The sequence below is a fragment of the Kryptolebias marmoratus genome, linkage group LG19 (genome assembly GCF_001649575.2).
Source record: "Kryptolebias marmoratus isolate JLee-2015 linkage group LG19, ASM164957v2, whole genome shotgun sequence".
Classification (NCBI taxonomy): domain Eukaryota; kingdom Metazoa; phylum Chordata; class Actinopteri; order Cyprinodontiformes; family Rivulidae; genus Kryptolebias; species Kryptolebias marmoratus.
In genome coordinates, this window is record NC_051448.1 from 13,042,859 (window position 1) to 13,069,661 (window position 26,803).

At 41.5% G+C, this 26,803-nt stretch overlaps 2 protein-coding genes across 3 annotated transcripts; one reads left to right on the forward strand and one right to left on the reverse strand.

Moving 5' to 3' along the window:
* Nucleotides 1-2,411: 2,411 nt before the first annotated feature.
* Nucleotides 2,412-18,926, reverse strand: LOC108247680 (adenylate cyclase type 3). The gene is made up of 21 exons (XM_017435990.3): nucleotides 18,863-18,926; nucleotides 14,607-17,522; nucleotides 13,187-13,336; nucleotides 12,366-12,505; nucleotides 12,169-12,280; nucleotides 11,536-11,663; nucleotides 11,111-11,269; nucleotides 10,856-11,015; nucleotides 10,647-10,754; nucleotides 9,349-9,425; nucleotides 8,982-9,143; nucleotides 8,787-8,874; nucleotides 8,256-8,372; nucleotides 6,575-6,846; nucleotides 6,390-6,471; nucleotides 6,071-6,229; nucleotides 5,670-5,816; nucleotides 5,444-5,560; nucleotides 5,204-5,330; nucleotides 5,000-5,124; nucleotides 2,412-3,684 (listed from the first exon to the last, which is right to left on the reverse strand). The coding sequence occupies exons 2-21, from the start codon at nucleotides 15,276-15,278 to the stop codon at nucleotides 3,511-3,513; spliced, it is 3,276 nt and encodes a 1,091-aa protein (XP_017291479.1). The 5' UTR covers nucleotides 15,279-17,522; nucleotides 18,863-18,926; the 3' UTR covers nucleotides 2,412-3,510.
* Nucleotides 18,927-19,848: 922 nt separating this feature from the next.
* naga (N-acetylgalactosaminidase, alpha) lies at nucleotides 19,849-26,315 on the forward strand. Of its 2 annotated transcripts, none has more exons than XM_037981705.1 (9): nucleotides 19,849-20,147; nucleotides 20,568-20,724; nucleotides 20,888-21,028; nucleotides 21,971-22,182; nucleotides 22,260-22,354; nucleotides 22,477-22,638; nucleotides 24,057-24,254; nucleotides 24,345-24,485; nucleotides 25,592-26,315. In XM_037981705.1, exons 2-9 carry the CDS (start codon nucleotides 20,570-20,572, stop codon nucleotides 25,784-25,786), a joined length of 1,299 nt encoding a protein of 432 aa, XP_037837633.1. In that variant the 5' UTR covers nucleotides 19,849-20,147; nucleotides 20,568-20,569; the 3' UTR covers nucleotides 25,787-26,315. The 2 variants fall into 2 exon arrangements, with proteins under 2 accessions (XP_037837633.1, XP_017291461.1); XM_017435972.3 differs by having other exon boundaries at nucleotides 19,850-20,077.
* Nucleotides 26,316-26,803: the final 488 nt, after the last annotated feature.

The window sequence follows — 26,803 nt, forward strand, 5'->3', positions numbered from 1 at the left end:
TACTGACCGACTGCAACCATGTGTGAACACTTCCACTTTAAGGTAAACTCTGCTGGGAAACTAAGCCAGGAGTTTTGGAAAACTTCTGCTCTGAGACCTGGATTTCTGAAGGTTCGGCTGTTGTCATGTAGGCAAACAGCAGAAACTCAACAGAGTTGTCCTAATTTCACTTAAGAACAGTGTTTGTGTGAACTGGGCCTTTGTTTGCCTGGTTCACAAGAGAGACACTTTGGTCACGTGCATGAAGGTGTGAATTCGAGGGAAAATGACTGGGTATCAGGCTTAATGCTCCATTGTAGAAAGCTGAAACCTGAGACCTCCTCCTCCATTTAAAGTTGTTGGTTTTTTTCTGTTTGACGTAAACGGCTTCCTTCACGCCCCTCTCAAACCATCTGTCTCCTTTGTCCGAAACATCAACCTTCTAGTTCTCAGAAGAGTCTCTCTTATGCTTGGTGCACAGCTGAGTCCAGTCCTGAAGAGCTGCTCTCCTGTGTTGAGCCATGTGTTTGTTTCTCCAGGATAGAGGTCCGGGCGTTCCTCGCTGCACTGAACTGCAGACACCACACCGCTCAGTTTGTGTTAGGATGTCCTTAGGTTGGACCAGCCTCTGTCTGGGAGTTCCGTCTGGTTTGAAATGCAACGGGATGTTGTGTTTGAGTTTCTGAGCAACATAAGGGTTGGCAATGTTTCTAAGTTTTTTTTCTGTACAGCTCGGAACTCCACACTCTCCAGTTCTGAATTGAGAAAACTCTCTGTGTGGGAGGCGAAACGTCTTCAACTACAGAACAGAAGTCCAGTTTTTTTAAATTTTATTTTATTTGCCATGTCCTGGATGACTGACACTGGTAAATGGACTGTATTTATATAGCACCTCTCCAACTCAAAGCCCTCATTTACCCATCCACACAGCGCTTTACTGCTATAGATACTAATCAGTGCTTTAGACTGCAATCATGCACCGATGGGGCACACATCAGAGTTAACGGGGGGTTCAGTGTCTTCCTCAGGGACACTTTGACATGTGACCGCTGCCAGGAATCGAACCTCCAACTCTTTTTTTTTGGAGAACAACTGCTCTAACCCCAAAAGAATCTACACAAATGAACACATGACTGTGTGTTATTTGTGAGCAACTTCATGTTTTCCCCAGATTCAATAAAGACTCACAATCATCTTTCTTTTTGCCAAATAATTGTAATAACACTTTCATGGTTGGGAGGTCTCGAAACTGTCTCTGCTGGTAAGATTTCCAGGTTTGTTGGTGGGTAAAACCAATTTGAAATTCAAGATGGGTGTGGGCCACTTCTATATCAGAGAGTTAGGATAGATAATGGAGTTCTGTGGAGATGTGCTTGACCTTCAAACATTGTGCTAAATGTACAAAAATATATTAACTAGCCTACAAGTGAAGTGGCAAAATATATTTTTCTTTTTCAGTAACAGCTGCCACTTTTTGCCACCCCCTAGAGCCACCCCTGTCCAGGAAGTCAGACTTTCCTGTATTTTAAAGTGGTCTTGATCAGTAGTTTTTCAGGTTTTTTTTTTTTTTGAATTTTGAATTTTGGCTGTTTTTCCACTTTATTCAGATCCATGAATTATTCAAACCTAAAAAGTTTACTGAACTTAAAACACAAACCGGTGTTGAATCGACCGACAAGAGACAACTTTGCAAAAAAACAAATTTAAGTTGGACCTTTAGGCAGCGCCTTTTAGCAGCTTGTCACAGACACAATTGGTTTCAACTTCTTTTGTTGAATGTGTGAAAAATACCAAAAATAACACAGTTTGACACAGAAAATGGTATTTTAGCATCAACAAAATGGTATTAGCAGAAAACTTGGAATATAGTAGAGAAACAGCTGAAGAATGGTACATCTCCTAGGGTCTGTGACAAGTTTTTTCATGGATTTCTTTCCTTATTTCTTGACAAATATGACTTCATCTGCTATTAGTAGGTTTTTTTAGACCTAAAAATCATCAAGAACTTGATTGTTTGCAAATTTTGCTTTTAGGCAAATTTTTCCACATCATTCAGGCTTTCTTGAAAACAGCGTCTGGCCCCAAAAGTCTCAAAAAGTTTGTGATCGAGGTGCGGAGAACCAAAGCTGACATACAGTAAGTTTTGCCCACGTAATGAAAATAAGATACACATGACTATAAAAAGGAAAAAAATCCTACCTGGTTATGAATTTTTTATTACGCCTAAACATATAAAAAAGGCTACTGATAAAAATAATATTAATTTTTGTGTTCACCTTTTTAATAAACGCATTTTTCAAACCTGCCAAAGTTGTTAGGCCTATAAAAAACGTGTCACGTATTACGTCTGTCAATACATTTTCATTCAGATGATTGTTTTTACACTGGAATCTAAAACAAATCTGTATTATACTTATACTTGTGGGAAATATTCGGTTAATGTTAATAATTACCTGGTCGGGAAGTAAACTCCAAAAGATTTCAAGCATACGGCGTAAATTTTAGCCCCTCTTAAGAAAAGTTCCTATGAATATTCCACCTGCCAGCACAAGAAAAAACTAAAATCCAAATAATTTATTTAAATTTGTGGTGTGGAGGTCATTTGATTAAGTCCATTCCTAAAAAAAAAAAAACCTTACAGGAAGACGACAATGCTGCCATGAATCAATGAATCAATCAGCCAATGACTGGATAAACACATTACCTGGAGCCAAAACATCTGCTTTTGTGCTGATAGTTTAATCATTCACAGATGAGAGCAAAAAAGTGGTCAGATACAATCTGATTTGATCAACTAAACCTCCTTACTTAGAAACACAATCTTAAAAAAGAGCAAATAGCTTTTTACAGCATTAATTAAATATGTTTACTCTGCATTATTTTACAAAGCTGAGCTCCGGATAAAACAAAGTGAAGTAACATTCCAGCCAACTTCTCACACCTTTCAAGATTTATAAATATCCACAACTTTTTCTCTTTTAAAGATTTCTTTAAATTAATGACGCAACGAAGACACAAGAAGAACAGCCGATCCTTGGTGTCAAAGGTCAGGAGAAGGCAGGATCTTCAATACATAATTGAAGTCAGGTTACTCTAGTTTTATACAACAAATGAGGGACTTTGCTCACTTCTCCATGCCATCAGTTTGCGTTTTGAATTATATCAATAGTAAAACCTACTACAAAAATATCAAGCCTCTTATTAGAGTATTTAACCTGGATCTGTTGGCACTGTTTCAAAAGAGACTCCAGGTTAGGTTGGTTCAAATATGCTGAAACAGTATCCATGGGATCTGCTTGTAATGTAGAAAGAGTTTAATAAATCTTTAATGCAGAAGCGTTGTGAGATGTTTCAGAATTATATACAACTTTACAAAATAAGGTTTGTTCTTATGTTCTATATCCACAGTGTTTGCATAAACTATAGAGTTAATAAAAACAGAGAGAAATGGAGCACAATAAACAATCACCTTTGGTCTATTTTGTGTTAGTGTCAGTTAACCAGATGAAAAAATAAATAAATAAACAAAAATCAGGAATGGTTCTCAACTTGGTGTGGAAGAGCTGTTGTCCCATTGCAACTGGGTTTGTCTTTCCCTTTCATGAAAAAGGTAAGTAGCTCCCCTTTTCCCTTGACAAAAATGGGCCCTCTTCGGATGAAGCGGAAGCCATATTCCTTCAGGATGTCACGACAGTCCTCCACCACCTGAGGGCGACAAACGGCAGGACAACAACAGTACCAGTTGAATATAGCAAGAAGTTTAAAAACAGTTTTAAACAGAAAATCAGATTATTAAAAGCGCGTTGAGTGTGTGTAGTGGGTTGTGATATCATAATGGAGTCCAGTTTTTAAGGGTTTCGATTTCATTTTAGTTTCAGGGTTACAGTAAGGATAAGATAATTCAGATCTTTTAAAGAGGGGTTTGGTAGAAAGGTTATTAACAATTAAGATATCACCTGTTATAGATGGCTTCTTGAAAATAGAGTTTAATTAGAATGGAACTGATGAATCCAAGCAGGACCAAAACCAAAGTGAATTACTGCACAACTCAAAACTGCAAAAATTTAATAGCAATTCATGCCAACATTATTTTTTTTAAACCTTGACATCACAGACTGGATGTAAAGGTTTTGCTCAGTAACCAGGCTAACTACCATCAGCTGAACAAGCCGATAATGAACTTCTCTGGATTCTGTCCATTCAAACACAGTAGCAACATGCTTACTAACAGTGGTTGGACAGTACCATGTGTGTGGCTGGATTACTATGATACAAACCAACAGAAGTAAAAGTAAACAGTTCGTTACTGCAGCTATCACAGCTTTTCACGCACGAGTCGGCCATACTAGGTTTTCACGTTGGGGCTGGTCAGGAATCTTCACTTTTTAGAGTTCAAATTCCAATTTCATGGGGTGTTCTAGTTGATTCTTCCAACCTGGCATTGGGGAATTCCGTCTTTGCACCAAGATTTCCACAGGAAGTGCCACAGGCTGCACCCAAAGGGCTCACTGTGCTTGCAAATAATCGTAAAATTCTATGTAAACAACTGTGAAATTAAAAAGTGGCGGTGATATAAAGGCTTATAAAACAACATTTGCATGAACTACAATGAAATTTTCGAGATTGGAGTCGTTTGTTTTAAGATGGCACTGATCCGCTCTGGTCCCGGCCCTGCTTGGATTAGTCGTTAGCTTGTCAGACTAGGCAAAAATAAACTCCATTTTTCCAAACTGAGGTCAGTCAAAGAGCTATGGGAGTGCACCCATCAGGATTCAAAAGCATTTATTTGCATGAGAGGGGCCATTTAAATCTGGCTCTTGTGGCACTTGTGTCCTGTGTGATTCAGTCACAGGTGGACAGCATTAAACACAGGTTTGTGTGCACTCAGAACAAATTAAGTTCTGATTCAAATCCGGTCAGTCAGGCCACATTTAAATGCATTGGATCACCGAAGGACGACCTACAGACCAAACACTAGCGTTACCACCTGAATGTTTAATCCAGGACCTGTGTGTGTTACCTGGATGTTCCCCATCACTCCAGTTGACTCCATCCTGCTGGCCACATTCACCGTGTTGCCCCAGATGTCATAATGAGGCTTTCGAGCTCCAATCACCCCGGCGAGAACCCCTCCTTTATTCAGACCTGAATGAACCAACAAGGAGACATGAACACGCAAATCCACACACAAGAGAGAGGCAAACGCCTCCAGGCACACACTGACCGATGCGAAGCATGAAGTTGTTGAAGGACTGTTTGTTGAGGTTGTCCAGGGTCACTTTCATGGCCAAAGCGAAGTCTGCCAGGTCAGAGAGGTGCTGCCAGTGTTCAATCAGAGACTGGTCTTCTGGCTGTTAAACAACAATATGTAAACATAATGCCATCCTTATTTGCACACCAGGCAAGTTAATGAGTTAATAAAACAATGAGATTGACTGTTTCAAATGCGGTTAAAGGATCGCACCTTACGGTTGCTGTATCTATTAGTGTTACTCTCTGGTGTGAGTCCTGAGGCAGCCATGTAGGTGCTTCCTATCGTCTTGATCTTAGTGATGCACCGGAACTCGTCTCTGTCTAATAACTGGTGGAAGGAAGATGGTACAGAAACATTGGTCATTCAGTATGATGTCACATCCTGTGTGCTGCTGTTCAACATATGCCCTGTGGGATCGCACATTGCCAGAACCTACGGTGTCAAAGTCTGAGATGATCTCATTGAGAATCCTGAGACACTCGATGCCTCCGTTGTTGATGCCCTCTTCGGTGTAGAAATCGGAAAAGTTTGGGATGGAAGCAAACATCACGCCTATTTCTTCATACGACTGGCTGTACAGCTCCTGCAAATGTCAGATCACACGATTAAAGCTGATGTTGCTTGTTGTAGGTCAATGTCAGCAATGTGTAGTTTTGAAACACGCCACAAGATGGCACTGATGAGACGCAAGAGTCACACATGGAGCTTCAACAGATTTTACCACTGAATGTATTAAGTTGTTTTTAAAGTTTTATTGTTCTTGTTCACCACTCACCATACCAGATACGACTGCATATTTAAATAATTCAGATAATTTTGGTGCAAACTCAAATATACCTCGTCTCTTTTCTTAGTGCCCAGGAAGTGTTTGGCCACGTGTTCCGGCAACATGTTGGTGACCAGCGCTTCGTTCCACCGCCTCATCTCAAATACCCTCTCCTTCTGGTCGTGCACCCCCACCTTCCAGAGGAATAGCTTCCTGGACTGACGCTCCAGCTGCACACATGCAAGGTTAATAATATTAAAGTCATAAAATCTCACGTAAAGGTTCAGTAAATAATAGGTGAATCATCGTCACGCAAGGATGATGATTTCCATGACTGTAGCTGACCATGAAAGTTGGACAAAAACACTGCGAGGAGACACAGTAACTCACATGCCGAGCAAAGAAGTAAAACCCAATCATCATGACAATGATCATCATTGTCATGAGATACTTTGATGGAACAATGGATGATCTAGGGACATGTGAGGAGAAACAACATGAGAGCAAGCACAACCAATTCAGCTCAAAATGAGTAAAAAACTTTGCATCAATATGGAATCAAACCAATTTCTCACCTGTAGGAGGCGAACTGGATGTAGTCGTACAGGTCGTACAGATCCCGCCAGCTGTAGATGTTAACGGCTCCAGTTGCCGTGACGACCAGCACCATGAGGCCTAATTTAATCAGGTGGCTGACCTGTACCAGCATGGCGACCGCAATGAGGGACATCACAGCCATGAAGCTGTAATACTTTGGATTTTCCGCACAGTCTCGGTCCCCAAGTGACTCCAGCATGTAGCCAAAGGTACTGTTGAAGACTCGAAGTGACGGCGGGACACAACTTAACTGCAACAACGACAATGACATCAGTGAGGAAAACAATAAAGTCAATAAAAATGCATCTATTCAATTCTTTTATGTTGCTGGCACTAATAAAAGTAATAAAAATACCACTGAGATTTGTTGAGCACATAATTTCCTCCAAAATAGTCATTAGCCATTTTTACTTCTTTGGATTAGTGTGATGCAGAGTGCTAATAAACATTTATTTAAAGCAGGTTTTACTACTTCAAGGAGACTGTGACAGGTTTGTGAGAGTAATCACTTCTAAAGGAATGAATCATTATGTTGTTGTCATGTGTTTTAGAACAGACTACATATTTCCCATAGCAGGTTTTCCTAGATTAGTTTGTTTTATTTTGTTTTCAGTTCACTACATCAGTTGTATTAGGACTTGTTTCTCAGTTTCTTGAACAAACAGACCATCGGAGGTTCTGACATTCAGCTTGTCTTCTACTTATTTAATGATAGCGTTCCAATTTTGCTGCACTTTATAATACAGTTTAACTGTTAGGCTGAATGTTCACACTGGTGGGTTTTCCTCTTCATAACAGGTTTTAACAATAAGGTGAGAGAATCAGGGCCCCTATTAGCTACTGAAAGCTACTGCAAGTTAAGCACTTTTCTTTCATCTAATGAAAGTAGCATTCCTTGAAGGACTTCACATCGCTCATTGACTTGCTGGGATTTTACACAAATGTTCTTGTGCGATCAGTCGGCACCCAGACAATATATTGAGTCTCAGCTACTACCACGCCAAATTTGAGTTTAATATCTGGGAAACCGACTGAGTTATAGCCGTTTTTGTGTTTGTTCAGGATGGTTAGATGTGGCAACCATCTTTAAGCCGACTCCAGAAGATAACCAGCTGCAGACGTAGATCCAGTGAATTTCATTCAAATCCATCCACTGGTTTATGATATATTTTGCTCACACACGTGGACAAAAACAAAACAAACAAAAAAACTGTTTCACAGTTTAAAGCACTATAGGAAAATTGTTTCTGTCACCTCTACGTGCCTGCCAAGTCAGCGGAGCAAGCGTTTACTTTAGCACCCTCTACACGCGTCACACCTCAAAAGCAGCAGAGTGTGGCGGGTTAGTCCTGAGAGGCTGAGACAAATGAGCGAGAAGGCAGCGAGACAGACAGCTAATGGACCCCAGTGGGAGCAGGCAGGCAGACATGTAAAAAGGCAGTCAGGGTTTGATGAGAAGAAAGTGGAAACACACTAACAGAAACACACACACACACATAATAAGATAGGATGGAATGATGACACACATAAACCCAAATAAATCCCTGAGGTATAGACTGGATGCACTTCCTGCTGTAATGCAGAACAGGACAGGAAAAAAAAACGACTTCTATCTGTCGATTGCTTTGAGACACAAATGCAGTCTGTCCTGTGTCTCACCATGTCAGCTATAACAGCCATGGTTAGGACAAATATGGCCGCCATGGCCCAGGTGTTTCTTGCCCACCGGGTGCGATCGATCCACATTGAGAAAGAAACCAGCCTCTTGGAGAACATCTGTGAAAAGCAAACAAGCAGTGAAGAAAAAAAAAAAAACCATTTTATTTTTCATGTAGAATTTCTTAATCAGTTATTAAGCTTACTGCAAACTCAGATCGTAGTTTGCAAATTGGATTTGTCTTATTATTTAGGATGTCAGTGATAGTAATAAAGTGAGGTTCTGTGGAAAGGTTATGAACAGTTAATGTCTTACCTGTTGTAGATAGCTACTGACAAGATTGAGAAGCTAGTCTGAGTGGAGCCAAGACTAAAAAAGGATTGTTGCTGTTTTAAAACAACCTCCATCTTCAAAATTTGTAGGGCTATCTACAACAGGTAAGATATTATTTGTTCATAGGTTTTCCACAGACCCCAGCTTCAAAAAGTCTGAACAGTCTCTTTAAGTTTTCTTTTAGCATGTTCCTTTCTCACCCTGGGGAAGATAGCAGCCAGGGAGCACACAGTGAGGATGAGCAGCAACACCTGTCCAACTGCGAAAGTCACATAGTTCACAACCAACCTGGAGCAAAAACACACACATAAATGAACCCAAAGCAGCTCCAAAACCTTATAACTGCTACTGATTTACATATCAGCGAAAGATAAAAACCCAGCGACATAACTCACAACGGGTCTATGAACACCTCCATAGCTGTGATGAAGAAGAGCACGATGATGCAGCAGCTGAAGGCCGCTCCGCTTCGTTTCTCCTTTTCCGAGGAGTAGTGCTCCTCCAACTTTCCATCCACAAAGCGCAGAGAAATGGGGTTGATTTCGTGGTCCTTCATTCTGTTTGTAAAGCAACAAACGGTGAAAAGAGGAGAAACTAAAAGCCAGCGACTAAAAAACCACTGAGAGGGCACGTTTACGTATAGTTCCAAGTTTTACGATACATCAGCCATGATGCCTAATGTTATTCGCACATTTGTTCATTAAATTTAATCTTTAAAGTCATCTGGTTTTGGCTCTTTTAACTTTGGTCAATTTCTCTTACATTTGTTGAGATTCCCTGTCCAGAAGCTCCTGCTGCAGCCGTTTGTTGATCGTTTCTTCGTCAGTCATCCTATTTCTCTAAGAGATCAAAAAACATATAAGATTGATTACAAAGCCAAAGTTTAAAGAACAGCGTCCAGTGTAACAACCACAGTCATTTAAAGTGCAGCAAGTGTAGAAGTGTAATTATGAACCTCACGGGTGTCAAAAGAACTGGGAAAAAACAAGGATCAACAAAACTAATGGTGGCTGTTTTCTACTAAAGGACTAAAAACAAGAACTGATTGGTAAACTGATATTTACGATGTAACACTCTATGTCTTCACATAAAACATCCATGCATCCATTTTCTGTCTGCTTAAATTGGTATCTTCATCAGTCAACAGGCAAGAGGTGGGGTACAGGTCACCAGTCTATCAGTTGCCACGCGTAAGTTGCCACAAGTTCCTGGAGGACCTGTTGTCCAGTGACGATCCCCAGCTCCTCCTGGAGGGATCTCATGGCGTTCCCAGACCAGAGACGTATCATAAGCCCTCCAGCAAGTGCCCCATGGTGTCCTCCCGATGTGACATACCTGGAAACCTCCAAAGGGAGGCGTCCAGGAGGCATCCGAAACAGATGCTCGAACCACCTCAGCTGACTCAGCAGCTCTACTCCACGAAGGAGCTCCTCACCTTATCTCTAAGGCTGAGGAAGCCCATTTCAGTCGCTTGAATCCAGGATCTCATTCTGTCGGTCACAAACCATATCTCATGAGCGTACGTGACGGCTGGAACATAGACGGGCCAGAAAACCGAGACATTCCCCTTACGACTCAGCTCCTTCTTCACCACAACAGCCTGGATTAACATCCTCGTTACTGCTGACAAGGCTCCAATGCGTCACTCCATCCTGACATCGATCATAAACAAGACTCCGAGACACTAAAACTCTTCCAGTTGAGACAAAGACCCACCTTTAACCCGGAGGGAGCATTCCATCGTTTTCTGGTTACCATATAGAGTTCCACCATATCTCTGTGTACTTTACAGTCATGTTTCAAACTAGTGACACAAATGACTATATTTCTTTTGCCCCAGAGGTGGAAGTGAACTCCTCTCTCCTCGCCTGCTCAGTATGCCCCCCAGCGTGGCAGCTAGCTCTGTCAGGTTGCAAGAACAACACACTTAATGTCCTCTGGCTAGAATTTGTGCAGAATTTTCAAAACTGCGAAACACATATTCTATGAAATATTGTGTACACGCTTTCATGCAGAATTAAATTAAAAAACACAGTCTGGACAAGTGTTGCAGAATTTACCTCCTGTTTAGAGTTGGTCACCTTAGGCTGGGGAGAGACAGCGTTGGCCGTGGGTGATGTGGTGTTGATCAGCTGATTAGAGTTTTTTTTTGTCAGAGCGCCTGGTATCTGCGGAAATAAAAGGCATATTTCTTCAGTAATGCAGAAAATATCTTTCCGTTATGTTTTTTTTTGTGTTAAATTGTTTTTAAAAGGCATAAACAACTCACATTTCCATTGAGCCCGTTTGCTTCCTTCTTGGGCGCCAGAACCAGGTACGTTTCGATGCCTTTCTCCAGCAGGTACTCGCACCTGTCGCCGCCGTTTCCCTCCTCCAGTTCAAACTCTCCGTGCAGGCTGTCCTTGGTGGTCTGAGAAACATGCACCCTCCTGCGCAGCACGTAAAACCCCCCGCCCATGAATTCCAAGCGCACAAGAATCGGCTCCCTAAAACACGTTACTGAGCGGTGACACTGTGGTCCTACCCCGGGATCCCTCCGGATTCCATCTTATTGGCCACGGTGACGTCTGTGGACCACACGTCAAACTGCCAGCGCTTCTGTCCGAGCACTCCTCCGAGCACGGTGCCTGTGTGGACGCCCACTCGCATGTCCACGTCGGTTTTTGTCTTTTCCCGCACATACCTGAACAAACAAAAGGAGTATTTTTCTTCTTTGCCTTAATTGTAGTTTAATGCTGATTCTTTTCCTGCTCAAATGTCTTTACTTTTCAAAGACTTTTCTTGCATTACTTTGCTTCTTTAGCTAGACATTCCATTTTTCCTGAACTAAAATAATACAAAAGGATTTTGCAATCACTCTGAAACTGTCGGCATGACTTCTTTACATCGTTTAACTCCAGGCTTCTGTGAGTTTTACATTGTTTTATGGACAGTAAAGTCACTCCTTACGAGATCGCTTCTACCATGGCGAGGCCCATCCTTATTGAGCAAGCGGCGTGGTCATCCCTGAAATCAGGTAGACCACAGATGCAGTAGTAACAGTCTCCAAGGATCTTGATCCTCAGCTGGTGATGTTGCTGTAAGACAAAATTAAAACGTTCACATTTTATGAAAAAACAAAACAAAACAAACAACAACAGCATTTTTAAACAAGGGAACCGTTGAAAATGGAATTAAAGAATTGTTTTTGTTTCCCACTCATTGTCTTCCTTAGATGACTTCCTGTGTTTTAGTATTTTCTTCTGCAGCTTTTAATGTTTAATTCTTGGCCCTTTCTGAACCCCATGAAGGCCCTGAGAGTTCACGGCCGTTCAACGCTGATTTTAAGTCGTGTTCCTTGCATACATTTTATGAACCTTTGGATGAAAGGATGGAAATGGAAAAATATCCAAAGTCATTGCTATTTCAAAACTGGGGGTGAAAGAAAAAGTTACTCTTAAAGTCAGCTCGGCATTTCTTTTAAACTGCTTTATTTTTGCCTTTTATACATTTCTATTAGCTTGATTTCTGAGATTTTACACGGGAAACATTATGTTTAGGCGCATGGCACAGACTGACAGAAAGCAAATCGCTGAGACTCACGGCTGCCAGTTTGTCGAAGCGAGCGAACAGTTCGTTGAGCAGCTTCACGAGCTCCTGGGCGCTACAGGCCGAGGATAGCTGGGTGAATCCCACGATGTCCGCAAACAGTATACTGCAACCGAGACATCAGCAACGTCAAGCTGTCACTTATCTGCAGCGGTGGGTGGCTGTGGCAGACCTTACTCTGTGGTCCTGACCTGACGTTTTCGTGGCGGTACATGTACATGGTGTTGAACTGCTGCTGCTGCTGCATGTCTGTCTGATCGGCCTGGTTCTTCATGCCCTGCAGCATCTCGTCAGCTATATGTTTTGGTAGGATGGACAGCAGCAGTTCCTCCTACGTGAGCAGTAAGAAGACTGTGTCATGTTCAGTTACCAGGGGGGGGGATAAAAAAAAAAATCCAACTGTATTCCTGTGTGTATAATTATGCATGCATGTATAATTTATCAAACTAGATGAATTAGTGGCTCTCGAGAGATCAGCTGCTCAGATACGTTTGAGTCAGCTTCACTCTTTTATCAGTGAAAACAAAACGAAAAGCAATTAAAGTTAAAAAAACTCATAACCCCCCCGCCCCCCCCAAATAATATGGAAAATGTTCAGGAAATGCAACATGTTTCGGTTTGCTGCCCCCAAAGCGAAGGAGAGGTTTATTTTTGCAGGTCCCTGATGGCAGACCCACTGGTGAAAACAACTTTCTCTAATCAGCCTATTAGTCTACATCTAAGGTAAACACGGAGTAATTAAAGCAGCACCTCTCTCATTCATTTGTGTTTAGTGCAGGTGGGCAGTTCTCTGTGTGTGAGTGTGTGTGTGTTGGCCTGAAATAAGAAACTTTAGGCTCTTTTACTACATGTCGCTGAGATCTCACACATGGGAAGAAAAAAAGGAGGTGTTTGTTTCATGAATTATTCAGTTTTTAGTTGACGAAATGCGTTAAGGTCAGGATAATATTAGGTTTAGATTTAGGTTAGATGAAGAATAGTTTAGGGGCCTAATAAAAGTCCTTTCTCTCACCTGCTGGGTGCTCTGCTCCTCCAGAGTCAGTTTCACCTGCAGAGACTGACGAGCTTCCAAAAACGCCGTCCGGTACTTCCTGTCTGCCATGTAGAACGACATCACACCCACTATGGCTGCACACACGTACAGCATCACATTGGCAAAGAGCTGAAGAGAAGGGGAAAATGTTACTTTCTCTTTTTATTTTTGAGGAGAAAAATCTATTTTTTTATCTACAATGATCTTTTGGGGGAATGGACTGGATGCACACAAACAGTCTTCATTGAGGACAGGATTTAAATGAAGGATGTATTCAACCTGTATAATATGATATATAACCGCATTTTATACCATGTAATGTATCAAGTAAATAACAAAATGTAGAAATTAACTAAACACAACACAATCCCTGACAAACCATATGAGCGAATGACTAAACAAACAAAACAGCCAGTTTAAAAAATCTGAATATAAAATGTTTTCCTGTTTCTATAAACATCATTTATGTATTTATTAATAATTATTTGTTATTGTGTTATTTTGAGTTGTGATTTTTTTAAACAGTGTGTTGTCTGAAAAGCTATTTTATTAGATTTTTATGCAATTTGTTTGATGTTTTGTGAAATGTTAAAATGTTTTAGAATATAGTTTTGCTTTGTTCACTATTTAATCCATTGTAAAGTATGTATTTTGCATTTCAGGGCAGAAAAAACTGTAGAGTATAATGTTCGTTAAATACATTTGATTGGGCAAACCAGATTTAACCTATCTTATTTTATTTATTGATCATTTTCAGGAGCAGTTTTTATTTGAAAACAATAAGACCAAGGATGTAACCAATTTTTAATCTATTAAAAGATGACAAAATAGTCTCTAAAACAGTTCTTCCAAGTTCTTTGGCCTTAAAGGGATAGTTCAGACCTTTAGAAGAGGGGTTCTGGAGAAAGGATATGAACAAATAATATCTTACCTGTTGCAGACAGCTCTTTGAACTGCCAGCTAGTGCCAAGACCAAAGTGCTACATTGGCATCTTAAAGAAACTTAACAACAAAAAAATAAATAATAGTGGTTCATGCAAACACTGTTTTACAAACCTTTCCACCACTGTCAGCTTGACATTACACACTTATTTACACAGAAATGTCTGCCTAGGCGTAAAGGTTTATAAAACAGTGTTCCTCGCTCAGACTAGCTGTTAGCTCGTTTTCCTCCAAGATTTTTATTAGTGTTCACAGAACCGTCTGAACTATTCTTTTAACATTTAGGATGGTTTACCATACCCAATCCCATCAGTTATAACTATTTTGTTTGGCTGAAGCACGATTTCAGTTGCTTTAACTGTGTTATAATAATGAATATGATATTGGAATGGTCCTAAAATGGGCAAATGCAGACATATTAGAACAAAATGAGGCGTTTTTGTAATATTCTTTTTACCTGTCTCACCAGCATGGGCCCCTGGAGATTATCCACAAACCTCTGAGCCACAGTCACCCCCAGAACCAGAGTGTGTATGCCACAGGCCAGCGCTGCGAGCAGAACGAGGGGCAGCAGGTTCAGAGGTAGGGTCAGGAAGCTGGAGAAACTGAAGAAGGCCTGCCAGCCCACTGAGTCACTCGCGTCCGAGAACCGCTGGAAGTTCAGCCCCATGTAACACAAAACATGGACCGTGACCATCAACCACAGCACGTAGGGGACCCCTCCTCTGGCCACAGGAGAGGCAGGGAGTTTACGGAACCAGCACATCAGGAACAGCACAACGTCCGCAGCCAGGCCCACAGCTGCGACCACCACCATGGCCAGTTTGTCCTCGGTGTACACAACCGCGCACATGACGATGATGAAGCTGTTGAAGAGAGCCGCAAACGCCACCAGCACCAGCAGGTTGTCCTCTCTCTGGCGTCGGAAGTAGCTCTGGTAAAGTCTCTCCAAGGACTTGGGTGTAAAGGTGAGGCGCACGGCCCTGGGCAGGCAGCGGTAGCAGCCGGACTGGAGGACGGCCACTTCGCGGTGGCCCCGGCCCGGATCACTGGGAGCCTGGCCCGAGGATTCCACAGAGCACTCCACGGACTGCGCCGTGTCCATTGTAGGGACCCGGTTCAGAGCCATGCTGATCACTGAAGGTAATCCATTCGGTTCATGACAAAAAGCGCCAAAATCCCAGAAAAAGATATGGTGTTTCCCATTACAGTAGGAAATAATCACATTTCAGTTTCCAAAGAGTCTACAAACATTTATTTCAAGACAATCACTCCTTTTCTTTGTTCATAACAAATCCATCAAGAAAAGTTTATACCTATTACTACATTTGGAATGATTTACAGATGGTTTCCAGTTTTTAAATCCCCCAGGTTAACACTTTTCAGTGAATAAAAACCTCCTCTTCAATCTGAAGTTCTACTGACTGCCATGGTAGACAGGAGACACCTGTAATCATCCATTTGAACACAAAAAGAATCCAGCAAACCAAGAAGAAATTAAAACTCAAGCAAAAACCTGAGTTGCATTTGATTAAAGCAAGATCAGCAAGGCAGAATCAGTCCTCTGGTGCTCGTCTGTCCTCTGCTTTCCTCCCACGCCCAGCCCTCCCATAAGTAAACAGCGAATCCTCTGTTAGTGTTGTTAAGATGAAACCAAAGTAATAGTCATGTCTTGGGAGATGCGATGATGTGCAAAGCTGACAAAAAGGAAACAAGGCGGTCTCACTGCAAAACTCCCAAACAACAGTTTAAAAAAAAAAAAACCTCACCAAAAATTAAATCATTTTACATCAAAAGAAATTGTCTTAGAGTGCATTGATACCTGTAGATTGTCTTCTGGTTTTATTTAACCCTGGTGGGCAAAATGACACGTGCTTATGACAAGTTTTGTAGGTTTTATTAGAAAACACTTTCAAAAGAAAACACCATGTAATGAGCCACATTTAGGTTTGTGCCCAGCAGCAGAGACAACCAGCCATCGATCAGTCACTGTGTGTGTCGGTTGTTGGTGGGGATTTTCCGATCACACCACCAAGAGCACTACCAAGCGCCAACGCCACGGCCACCACGACTCCTACGGTCCCCAGTGTCCCCAGAGACGCTGTGCCCAAGGCTGCGGCCCCGAGCGCCCCCGCTCCGATGGGCGCTGCTGCTGCGGTGACCGTCTCCATGCCGATGTCTTTAATTAGCTCCGACCCCGTGAGAAGGCCCCTTTGCAGATTCACCTTAGTGTGGAATGGGCTCCTTGGAGAGCCCAGAACAAACCCTGCCACTGCAACCAGTGTCACTGTTATAAGCCCCGATGTTGTCAGCACGGTTGCTTTCAGAGCTACACCTCTGAGGGCTAAAAGCACACCCACAATGACGGCACCTAGAAGTGCTAAACATGAGTTTCTGGATCCAAACGCTTGTTTTGCTGCGACGCTTACACCGCCGAGTGACACCCCCGCAGCTGTAGCCGCCCCCAACGCTGCCCCGGTGCAGCTTCTGGCCCCGAGAGAGGAGCTGTATTGCAGAATGGCTCTCAGAGCCACTGATGTTATTATAGCAGCTCCCACTGCAACCTTGCCAGCCATCTCCGGCCCCAGTCCTACCATGGCCACTGTTCCCAGTCCAGTTCCCAGCAGACCCGCAGATACAAACGCCACCCAAAGGACTGATTGCAGCATGAAAACCACCTCTGCTTTCGACCCATCTCCTGCCCCACCTGTCCATAAACCGAGAACAAAACCAAGAAGCCCCACTAAAACTGAGTAGAAAAAGATCCTGTCCAGCAGCTTGCACCCGGTTTTAGATTTTGGTCTTTGTCCCACCCTCTGTGTAAAAGACTTCCGAAGGTAATAGAGGGCAGCAATGGTTAGTCCGGCACAAATCAGACCAAGTAAGGCACCCATTCGTCCAAACATAACACTGAGGTACAGAGTGGTGAAGATGATTAACAGAGCTGTTGTCATGTCGTTGATGTTGGAGTACGAGTAGACAATGAGGACTAGAGCGCCTTGAGCTGTAAGGTAGATCCACGGCGGTAGGATGCCCACCAAAACGCCAGTGGCGACAGCGCCCACCACCACAGAGGCGCCCGTCGTTGCCTCCGACAACCATGGCAGCCTCACTCCGATTGTGCTCAACAGTTTCAGAACCCCGGCGCTGAGGAGAAAACCCACTCCTAGAGACAGCAGCACAGATGTGAAGGCGAGGCACGCCATTACGACGGCGACGCCTGTCGAACCGGCCCGTCCGGCAGCCAGAGTTGCAACATTTAGCAGGGCAACATCTTGAATCAGAGTGTTCTCAACAGCAAAGGATGCAGCTTCTCCGAACACAAAGCCAGCTGCTGCATTTCTGAGGAGCATCTTCAGCATACAGGTGGCACCTGAAGACACAACATAAAGAGTTTGTGCAAAACAGGTTGCAAACAGGCTCAATTATCAACATCATGTATTTAAAAAGTAAACTTCAACAACTATAGTTACTTCAGATACAGGTTTTTAAAGCCCATTTCATGCCTTTATTAACAAATAAAGTACCCTTCACACTGATAATTCAACAAATTAAACAAATAATGTCTTACCACATACTCGCAGCATAAGACATTCCAACTGTAAATAAAATGCACTTTAAATGAACTGCGTGTCTACCAGCCCTATTACCATTAGACCATTAGGCTTAAAACGAACCAATAAATAATATAGAAGTAGGTACATTACTATCAGTGCTCTATTTGTCTTGGCTAGTGGGTTGAAATATCAGGAATCTGCTTTGACCAGAAATAGGAAAAGAAGTCACAAATCCAACTGTCAACTAGTTGAAAGACAGTTGTGACATAATTTTGAACTTTTGCTCCAACAAAAAAACAACCTAATAGGCTGTTAGTTCACGCTTTCAGCTACATATATTCCAATAATCAGTTTGATTTGTCCGTGCATAGTTGTGGAGAAAATGTGGAAATTGTAACGACAATAACAATATAACAATAACAGTATAATTTTCTGTGGTAACAAACTCAATCTTACGGGTGAATAAAGGTAGGTAGGTAGGTAGGTACATTTATTTATATAGCACTTTTCAGCACGAGGCGACTCAAAGTGATTTAGCTAAAGCTCTATTACTAGTTGTTAATATTATTCTAACTAGTGAAGAAGCTCATTCTGAACATCCATCAAACATTTCCTGAAAGTTTCAGGAAAGTTTCATGGCAATACATGCTCGTGTTATCATCTGAATGTTATTATAATGCTTTTTCAATCGATATCACTTATTTTAAGATAAACATTTTTGGAAAATGTTGATAACACACCTAATACAAGTACTTTCCTGTACTTTCTGAAAGGTGTCATACTGCAGAAGAGTACTCTTGATACTGACATAAAAATAGTACAATTTATGCAACTGTATTTTTTTAAGTTGTTTAATTTCAAGTGCTTCATTTTAAAACAGATGACCTTGAAATTGCACCAGAAGCTGTATTTTCTTTGTATTTATTAACTTTTGGCATTGAACTTCTGTCACTTTAAGAAGAAAGCGAAAGAGTTCACGCTGAAACTTAAAACCAGGAAGTACGAATATAGTTTAAAAATAAAAGTAAGAACATCCACATTTCAACAGACCGTCTCAGAACAGCTTGACACTTGATATGCTCCCTAAAAGTCTAATATTTGTCTTTCATTGAGAATGCATCTGTTTCTGCAGACCCTGTTTATGCTATCATCTTACCCAGGCTTGTTTCGGCCATGTTTCCCTGCTGCATTCTTCGCTGCTCACAAGCTCTTCCGCTTCCTGGTGACGTCACATTTTTGTCGTGGCGAGCGGAACCAATCAGAAAACAAGTCCAGCGTGACTGTTTGCTTCTAAAATGTGCAAATTTAATGCAGTTTCCCCTCATAAATAATTATAGACTTTTAATCATTTTTAACCTAACACATATGTTTTTTTTTAATTAAATTGGCAGCAGAGAGATGTAGTTGACGAACTAAACCGTCGAAAAAAGGTTGAAAAAGCTTGAAAATTTAAACAAAATCTAAACATTTTTGAACGTCATCGTTGGTAAGACCACAACACACACCACCGAACATTACGCGAGGCTGATTTAGTCAGTTTGTTAAAATAAGGTTACAATACTTAAGTGGGAAAGTAAATACAAAACTATTCAATGTTTCATTGCGTTTGAGCGCACCCTGCTGGACGTTTATAATTTACCAGTATAGCAGCAGGTGAAAATATAAATATAACATGATTCCTGTAAAAATTACTAAGAAACCCAACATTTTTGTTGTTGTTGTTCAACTGTTATTAATCTACACATAAGACAAGGTTTTTTAATGATTCAAAGAATTGCAAAAATACCATTAATAAAGTAATAATTAATATTTTCTAAACTTGTTTATAGTAATTGTACTGATTGTAGCATTGTTCTTCCTGAATATCTTTTGTAAATTAGATGAAACTGCTTTAGCTAATCTACTTTTTACTGCAGCTATTTATTAGTGAAAACAAGGTGATAAAACACATTTTCTTTTTACATATTTTAAATCAGTCTTTTGAAACATAACTTCATTGATTTAAATCTGGAAACATGCTCTTTAGGGTCACTAGTTCACTGCCAGTAAAAGAAAAAATGCTTCTTCCGGTATCCTCTTCTTGCTCCTCCCCCTTTCAGCCTAACTTCCTGGTGTGTGGTCACGTGACCGCTCCCCTTCCTCACATGATTTCCACTTCCGTCAGTTTCGACAGCAGCTGAAGTGGTTTGCTGTTCTTCCAGCAGGTCAGAGAGGAGTCTTTAGAGGAGGTTCGGTTCAACTTCTGACCAGAGGGGAAAACTGAAGCAGAGACTCGGACTGAAGGAAGCTGAATCTTTCCCTCCGTCGTTTTTATTTCTCCTCCTTTTTGTTTTTAATCGAAGACCAGGGACACGACTCTCTCTGTTATTCAGTAAGTGAATAATTCAGCCGACGTAGATTTTGGACTTGAGTAATCAAATGCCTTTTTAAATTATTCACATGTAAGTACTGTTATCTGAGTTGTTTTTAGTTTTTTTTTACATAAATATCATGTGCTAAAGAGCTGCAGCTGGACGACAGATACATGACTACCACAGTTGATTTATGTAATGTTATAATTATTAGTCAGGTGACGGTTTAAGGTGTTACCCAGCAGGTTGTTGAAGTCACATCTACAGTCAGGTGAGAGTCAGGAGGTTCCTGTAAAGACATCAACAAAGAATTCAGGATGTGAATAACACTTCATGCTTAATCAATCTTAGTTATTCGTTATGTCTTTTCTTCCTTGATGTCGTTTAAATGACACTTCTCTCACTTTGTTTGTTAACAAGTATCTATAGGGCCGGTTCCATACATTCAGTAACTCAGTTTAGAGCATTAATATTCATACATAATGTGGCATTTGTCGATTTCCCCTGTAGGGATGAACCTCGCGGGGCTTGTTTTCGCCTCCGTGGCCGCTGTGACCACCTTTGCCCTTGACAATGGCCTGATGAAGACCCCTCCTATGGGCTGGTTGGCGTGGGAACGGTTCCGCTGTAACATCGACTGTCAGAACGACCCCAAGAACTGCATAAGGCAAGCAAATGGCCCACACACACCTAAAGGCAAAGTTATTGAAGTTTAAACGTTTACCAAGACTGGATTGTGTGTTTACTCCAGTTTTCTTCAAACGCAACATTTAAAAAAAAATGAAAGCTCTTGTTCTGATCACTGTGACACTCTGCTCCCGTCCTTCCAGTGAGAACCTGTTCATTGACATGGCGGACAGACTCTTTGAGGACGGCTGGGTAGAACTCGGCTACAACTTTGTGAACATCGATGACTGCTGGTCCTTAAAGAAAAGAGACCAGCAGGGACGGCTGCAGCCCGACCCTGAGAGGTACACTCAAAAAAACTAGCCAAGGAGCATGTTAGATTAATAAATACTGTATGTTTGGATAACTAACGTACAGAGTTCAGGTTAGTTAAACAAGTTATTCTTTTTAGTTGGAGGTAATTGTAACACCTAAAGGAGTAATTTAATAAAAAATACAAATAACAATTTGTGGTTTTAAACTAACATTTGTAGGTTGGGTTAAAATATTCTTGCAGGGTTGAGTCATCTTCTTTTGCACAGTTGGTTCGCTGCTTAATTGGATTAGCTGATTCAAATTTAAGTTACTTATTTCACAAGCTAGTGTATTTTTCATCAGATCTAATAAGTCTTTATTAACTCAGTTTAGAACATTAATATTCATCCATTCACAAAAACTGAAAGAGAGTACTTAAATCTCTATGTTTGTTTTACTGAAATGTATAACTCTGGTATTGTCAGATTAGTTTAAATTTACACTTTACATTAAACGAAAAACATTTACAGTAAAGAAATTAGTTTGACCCGCCCTAAAAAAACTAATCAGAGTCATCTCTAGTATCACATATTAATAATAATCTGGTCTAAAAGATTATGTTAATTATATGAAGTTACAGCAGCATAATTACTTCATCTTGAAATATATGTTTTCCCATATTTGTTATGTTCATTCATCAAGCTGTTTTTTGAGTGTGCATTAATATGTTTAGGTTCCTGAGTACAAAAACAAACCTGCAGGCCAATAAAACAAAAGGAGTGACAATGTGCCGATCGTATAACTTCACAAAACACACGACTCAGCAGCTTTTCAGCAGATATCCAGAACACGGCGTCAGCACAAGCGCGACAGTGACTTTTGAATCCCTCATAAAGTGATGCTGAATCTCTCCAGATCGAACTTGCTCTTTAATTCTTTAGTTCTGCGACCACTTACACCTGTCCGAATGCTCTGATGTTCAACCCTCTCAGGTTTCCCGGGGGAATCAAACATTTGTCGCGCTACATGCACGACAGGGGTCTCAAGCTGGGCATCTACGCTGACATGGGCACCTACACTTGCATGGGCTACCCCGGCACGCCGCTGGACAAGGTGGAAATAGACGCTCAGACGTTCGCGAACTGGGAGGTGGACATGCTTAAATACGACGGCTGTTATTCCAACGCCACAGATCAGGCCATGGGTGAGCAGAATGGAGACATTGTTCTGTCGTGGTTTCAGTGGGGACGTTTTATTGACTCTTATCACTGTTTCTGGCAGGTTATCCTCTTATGTCAAAGGCTTTAAACGCTACGGGCCGACCCATTGCCTACTCCTGCAGCTGGCCCGCCTACCAGGGTGGCCTGCCACCGAAGGTATAACCAGTCTAAATAGATATAATTTGTGTCAATAAATTATTTATTTAAAGTAAAGACAATATAGCTATACGCCCAGTTTGTGGTTTTATTGTCAAATCCTGTGAAATTGATGCTTTCAGGTAAATTACACTCAGCTGGGTGAGATCTGTAACCTGTGGCGTAACTACGGCGACATCCAAGACTCCTGGAGCAGCGTGCTGATGATTATTGACTGGGTTTTTGAAAACCAGGATGTCCTGACCCCTGCAGCGGGACCTGGGAGGTGGAACGATCCGGACATGGTTAGTTTCCTCTTATACAGTAATTCCACATGTTCGCTGTCTCACTTTCTCACGTGGTCAGTTTTAGAGGGAAGGCGCATTATCATGCTGACTGATAAGATAATCTCTGTTATCCAGTGATAAACGAGACGTGGATGGAAGTAAAACCATGCAGCTGGTTGTTTGCTAAAAGCTGACACAGAAAATATGCAGCGCAGCTGAAACCGTGCTCTGCAAAGGGGTTTAAACCACTACTAATGGGTTTTATATTTTGCCGTCAAGAAGCCAGACTTGCTTAAAACCTTTCAAAGTGCTCTCGATCAAGAGTTGTTCAGTCTTTCAAAGTTTTTCTTTGGACTTTGTCGGCTATCCGCTCAGTTTCTGTTCTGTCTTTGTACCTGACCACATCAGCATGCTGTGAAAGCATGTGCTTAAAAAGATGAGAAAAAAATGGACAAAAGGACGACCATATAAAAGAATTGCCAGCTCAAAAAAACCAAAACAAAATGCATCTACAGCAGTTGAATGGTATCTGAAGCTCATGACTATAGGAAAAAGGAACACCTGACACAGGACCTGAGAGCTGCACCATAATATTCCGCTAGTGAAGGTTTGCCGTAATTTCAACCTGGCAGACTCACCCAGCTGTCCGGCATCACTCATCATGGATCCTCGCTCCCAGCTGCCAAATCGTGTCCAGGTGCAGGATATAAGGCTCCCCGGCCATGGCTCCTCCTGCTCGCCAGCCAAGTCTCGTCCCACCGCCTCCCCGATCTCCACCACTCCTCTGGACTCCCCTTCCTCGTCCTCCATGCCACCACCAGGTCCGGGTCCCGGGGAATGACTACTCTAATCTCTCACCCTACTTCGATCATTCAAGCTCACAGCGGTTCTCTGCAAACTCGTCTCCTGCTGGGGCCCGAGCGCCAAAGACCTCTAACCAATAAAACACTCTAATTGTCTTTATCTCTCCGTGTGAGTCTCTCCAAGGTTGAAATAGCTGTTTGGGAATCACAAAAGCAAAAATACAATTTTATCCCTGTTAAACTGTGTTACATAGTTTTGGAATATATTATAGGCTCAAATAAAAAATGAGAACAACTAGTTCTTTTCTTTGAGATATGCAACTTGTGGTGTAACTGTTGCATACCTTATTTGTAGTAATTAGCTAGCTAGTAGACACAACAGAGGTTCATCCTATCTGCGTAAAAAAGATCCACCTCCTTTTGTTGTGCAAAGGGAAGCTGGAAATATCATGTTCATATCTGCTGACTTGTTGTATTTTTTGACTCATTTTCACATCATCTGAAACTGGTCAGGTAATGAACTGAAAATGAGTGAAAAAGCAGCCAAAGTCCAAAAATAACGTTTGACTTTTCGAGACTTTTTGTCCTGTGAGATTCTCCAGATTGATCCTCTCTGGTTTCGCTTCCCGGCAGCTGATCGTCGGAGACTTTGGCCTCAGCATGGATCAGTCCCGCAGTCAGATGGCTCTGTGGGCCATCATGGCCGCTCCTCTCTTCATGTCCAACGACCTTCGCACCGTCAGCAGCGAGGCCCGGAGCATCCTGCAGAACAAAATGGTCATCCGCATCAACCAGGACGAGTTGGGCATCCAGGGAAGACGCATTCTGAAGGTAAAGCCCGTCGGTGCGATAGAAAACCGGATGAGAAGTGCCTGGCATCTTTGTTCACGAACTCTCCTGATGTCTTTATTTTTCTTCTAGGAGAAGAGTAACATTGAGGTGTTTTGGCGCCCCCTGTCAAATGATTACAGCGCTTTAGTTTTCTTCAGCCGCCGTACGGACATGCCTTATCACTACCAGACTTCGCTCAGCAAACTCAACTACACCGCTGGATTCTACAAGGTATGTCCTTATTATCACCTGCCCTCACCAAAGGAGGGCAATCATGTAAGATACTGAGCTCAAATCTGGTGTGGTAGTAGCTGAGAGTCCTCCCCAGCTCCTATCTTGAGCGCAAACAGATTGTTTAACTTTGACTAAATCCTCTTTGTTCACGTTTCTTTTCATTACTTTAAAAACAATAACTTCCGTTTGTGTGCAAATTGCTTCTTAACGCAAATTTGCTTTAAGAATTTAAAGTTTAGTCTAATTGTTGATTATCTCATCGTTTTATCGCTTTTTAAATGTGTTAAAAACATCCAAACATTGCTGTTGTGTTAGTAAAGTACCAGACTTCCGAGAAGACTAAAGTCAGAGTTAATGAGAGGAAAAGGTAGCGCGAATGCTGTGATCTGAATGTCCTTCCTGAAAATGGCCGAAGAAGCCGAAACAGAGTAGTTAAAGCTAAAAGAAACAGCTACCTAAAAGCAAAAAGTAACTAGGTAAAAGCTAAGTGAAAGCTAAAAGTAGCATAATGCTAGCTAAAACCTTCTAAAAGTATTTTAACATTAGCTAGAACTATAAATAGCAAAAGAGCAGTTAAAAGTAGCAGAATGACAGACAAAACCTAAAAGCAGCAGGGGTGTCAAACTCCAGGCCTTGAGGGCTGCTGTCCTGGGAGTTTTAGGTTTTTCTGCTCCAACACACCTGATTCAAACGGTTTAATTACCTCCTCACCAAATCATCAAGTTCTCCAGGAGCATGGCAACAAGTCATCCATTTAAAGAAGGTGTTTTAAAGCAAGAACACGTCTAAAACATGCAGGACAGCGGCCCCCGAGGAATGAAGTTTGACAACCAACAAGTCTTAATGCTACAAGCGATGCAGCTTTGTAGTTTAACCAAAGTCGTACTAAAACATCACGACTTCTTCCATATATAAGGCGCTCCAGATTATAAGGCGCACTGTTGTTTTTTTGAGAAAATTGAAGGCTTTTAAGTGCGCCTTATAGTCCAGAAAATACGGTAGAATGGAAAAAACATAAATGCTAACTGGGTGTTCACACAGTAACTAACTTATTTCTGTCATTCCACTGGAGCCTGAATGGTTTTCTGCCCTGTTCCCTGCAGATCCATGACGTTTTTACTGACGAGACCAAAGTGGTGAATGAGTCCACAGTCTTGGACGTGCCGGTGAACCCCACAGGCGTGGTCATGTTTTACGTCTCTGCAAAACTACAGATCCACCACTTCAGCAGAGGAGGCAAACTCCTCGGAGCTGCCTTCAATCCAGAGGAAAACGCTGCTCCTCGGGGCTTCCTCTGATCTTTTATCGTCTTTTAATTGTTTTTTTTTGCCTTAACTAGCCACGCTCTTGTGGGGTTTGATTTGATCACAGCACACATGATTTGCTTTCTAGAAGAATTTAAATTTACTACCTCCAAACGAAAATCCATTCTTCCATTTTCTTTACCCGCTTCTCCTTTTCAGGACGCGGGGAGCTGGTGCCTATCCTCTTTCTTTAAAAACAATTTTTTTTAAAAATCCAAGTAATGAAACTACAACCACAGCATTCAGTTCTTTTTTTTTTTATTTTTAATTTTTTATTCTGCGACATCTGATCATTGGACCTTCTCTAAACGTTTTTATTCAGCAGAATCAGATGTTTTTATTATAAATGATAACCAGAAGGATTTTTATATTTCAGCTGATCTTAAATTTGAATCTCCACGGCCTTTGGAAGAGTTGAAATTTAGCCAGTGAGAGTCTACCACGGCTATTTAAAAAAAAAAAAAAAAATGAAATTGAAAATTTTTTGTACAAAGAATTATCTCAGTCTAAGGAAAAATGTGGAGGAGTTTGCTTTGGGAGGTACTTGTTTGCAACTCTTATGGAATAAAAAATAAGATTTTACAAAAAGAATTATTCTCAGACTTTTTTTTTTTCTTTCAATTTTTAGAACCTCAAAAAACAAACCAAAGAAAATGAACAAACCTGTGCATTTGGAGTTAATAAAAAGAGGATAAGGGGTAAAGATGGATCTGAAAGTGAACTTTTAGCTCTTCAAATATAAGCAAATATGTTTCAGGATGTCAAGAATAACATCAGGGTAGGATGCTCTTTATCACCTGCCTGCCATGGTGGATGTATGTTTGTTTGAAACTTCCACATGTAAGGTGGCAGGTGACCTGCATTCTTTTTACAGATATTTGTATGCGTGATTGAAGCAACACTATAGACACTGATCAGCTGTAATATTTCGCCCACGCACCTATTATTGATGGTGCCTCCTACACAGTCCCGGTGAATCACAGCATGTGTGTATTGGAGTGTGTTGCTCGG

Bases quoted from the DNA above. Each gene is read 5' to 3' on its own strand.
- LOC108247680 (XM_017435990.3), bottom strand. From the start codon at position 15,278: ATGGCTCTGAACCGGGTCCCTACAATGGACACGGCGCAGTCCGTGGAG. The intron at 13,337-14,606 runs GTAAAAAGAATA...CCTTCTCTTCAG, and splicing joins GGCCCATGCTGGTGAGACAG to CTCTTTGCCAATGTGATGCT. The intron at 3,685-4,999 runs GTAACACACACA...TGTCGCCCTCAG, and splicing joins GAGTGATGGGGAACATCCAG to GTGGTGGAGGACTGTCGTGA.
- naga (XM_037981705.1), top strand. From the start codon at position 20,570: ATGAACCTCGCGGGGCTTGTTTTCGCCTCCGTGGCCGCTGTGACCACC. The intron at 20,725-20,887 runs GCAAGCAAATGG...CCGTCCTTCCAG, and splicing joins GACCCCAAGAACTGCATAAG to TGAGAACCTGTTCATTGACA. The intron at 22,639-24,056 runs GTTAGTTTCCTC...GCTTCCCGGCAG, and splicing joins GGTGGAACGATCCGGACATG to CTGATCGTCGGAGACTTTGG.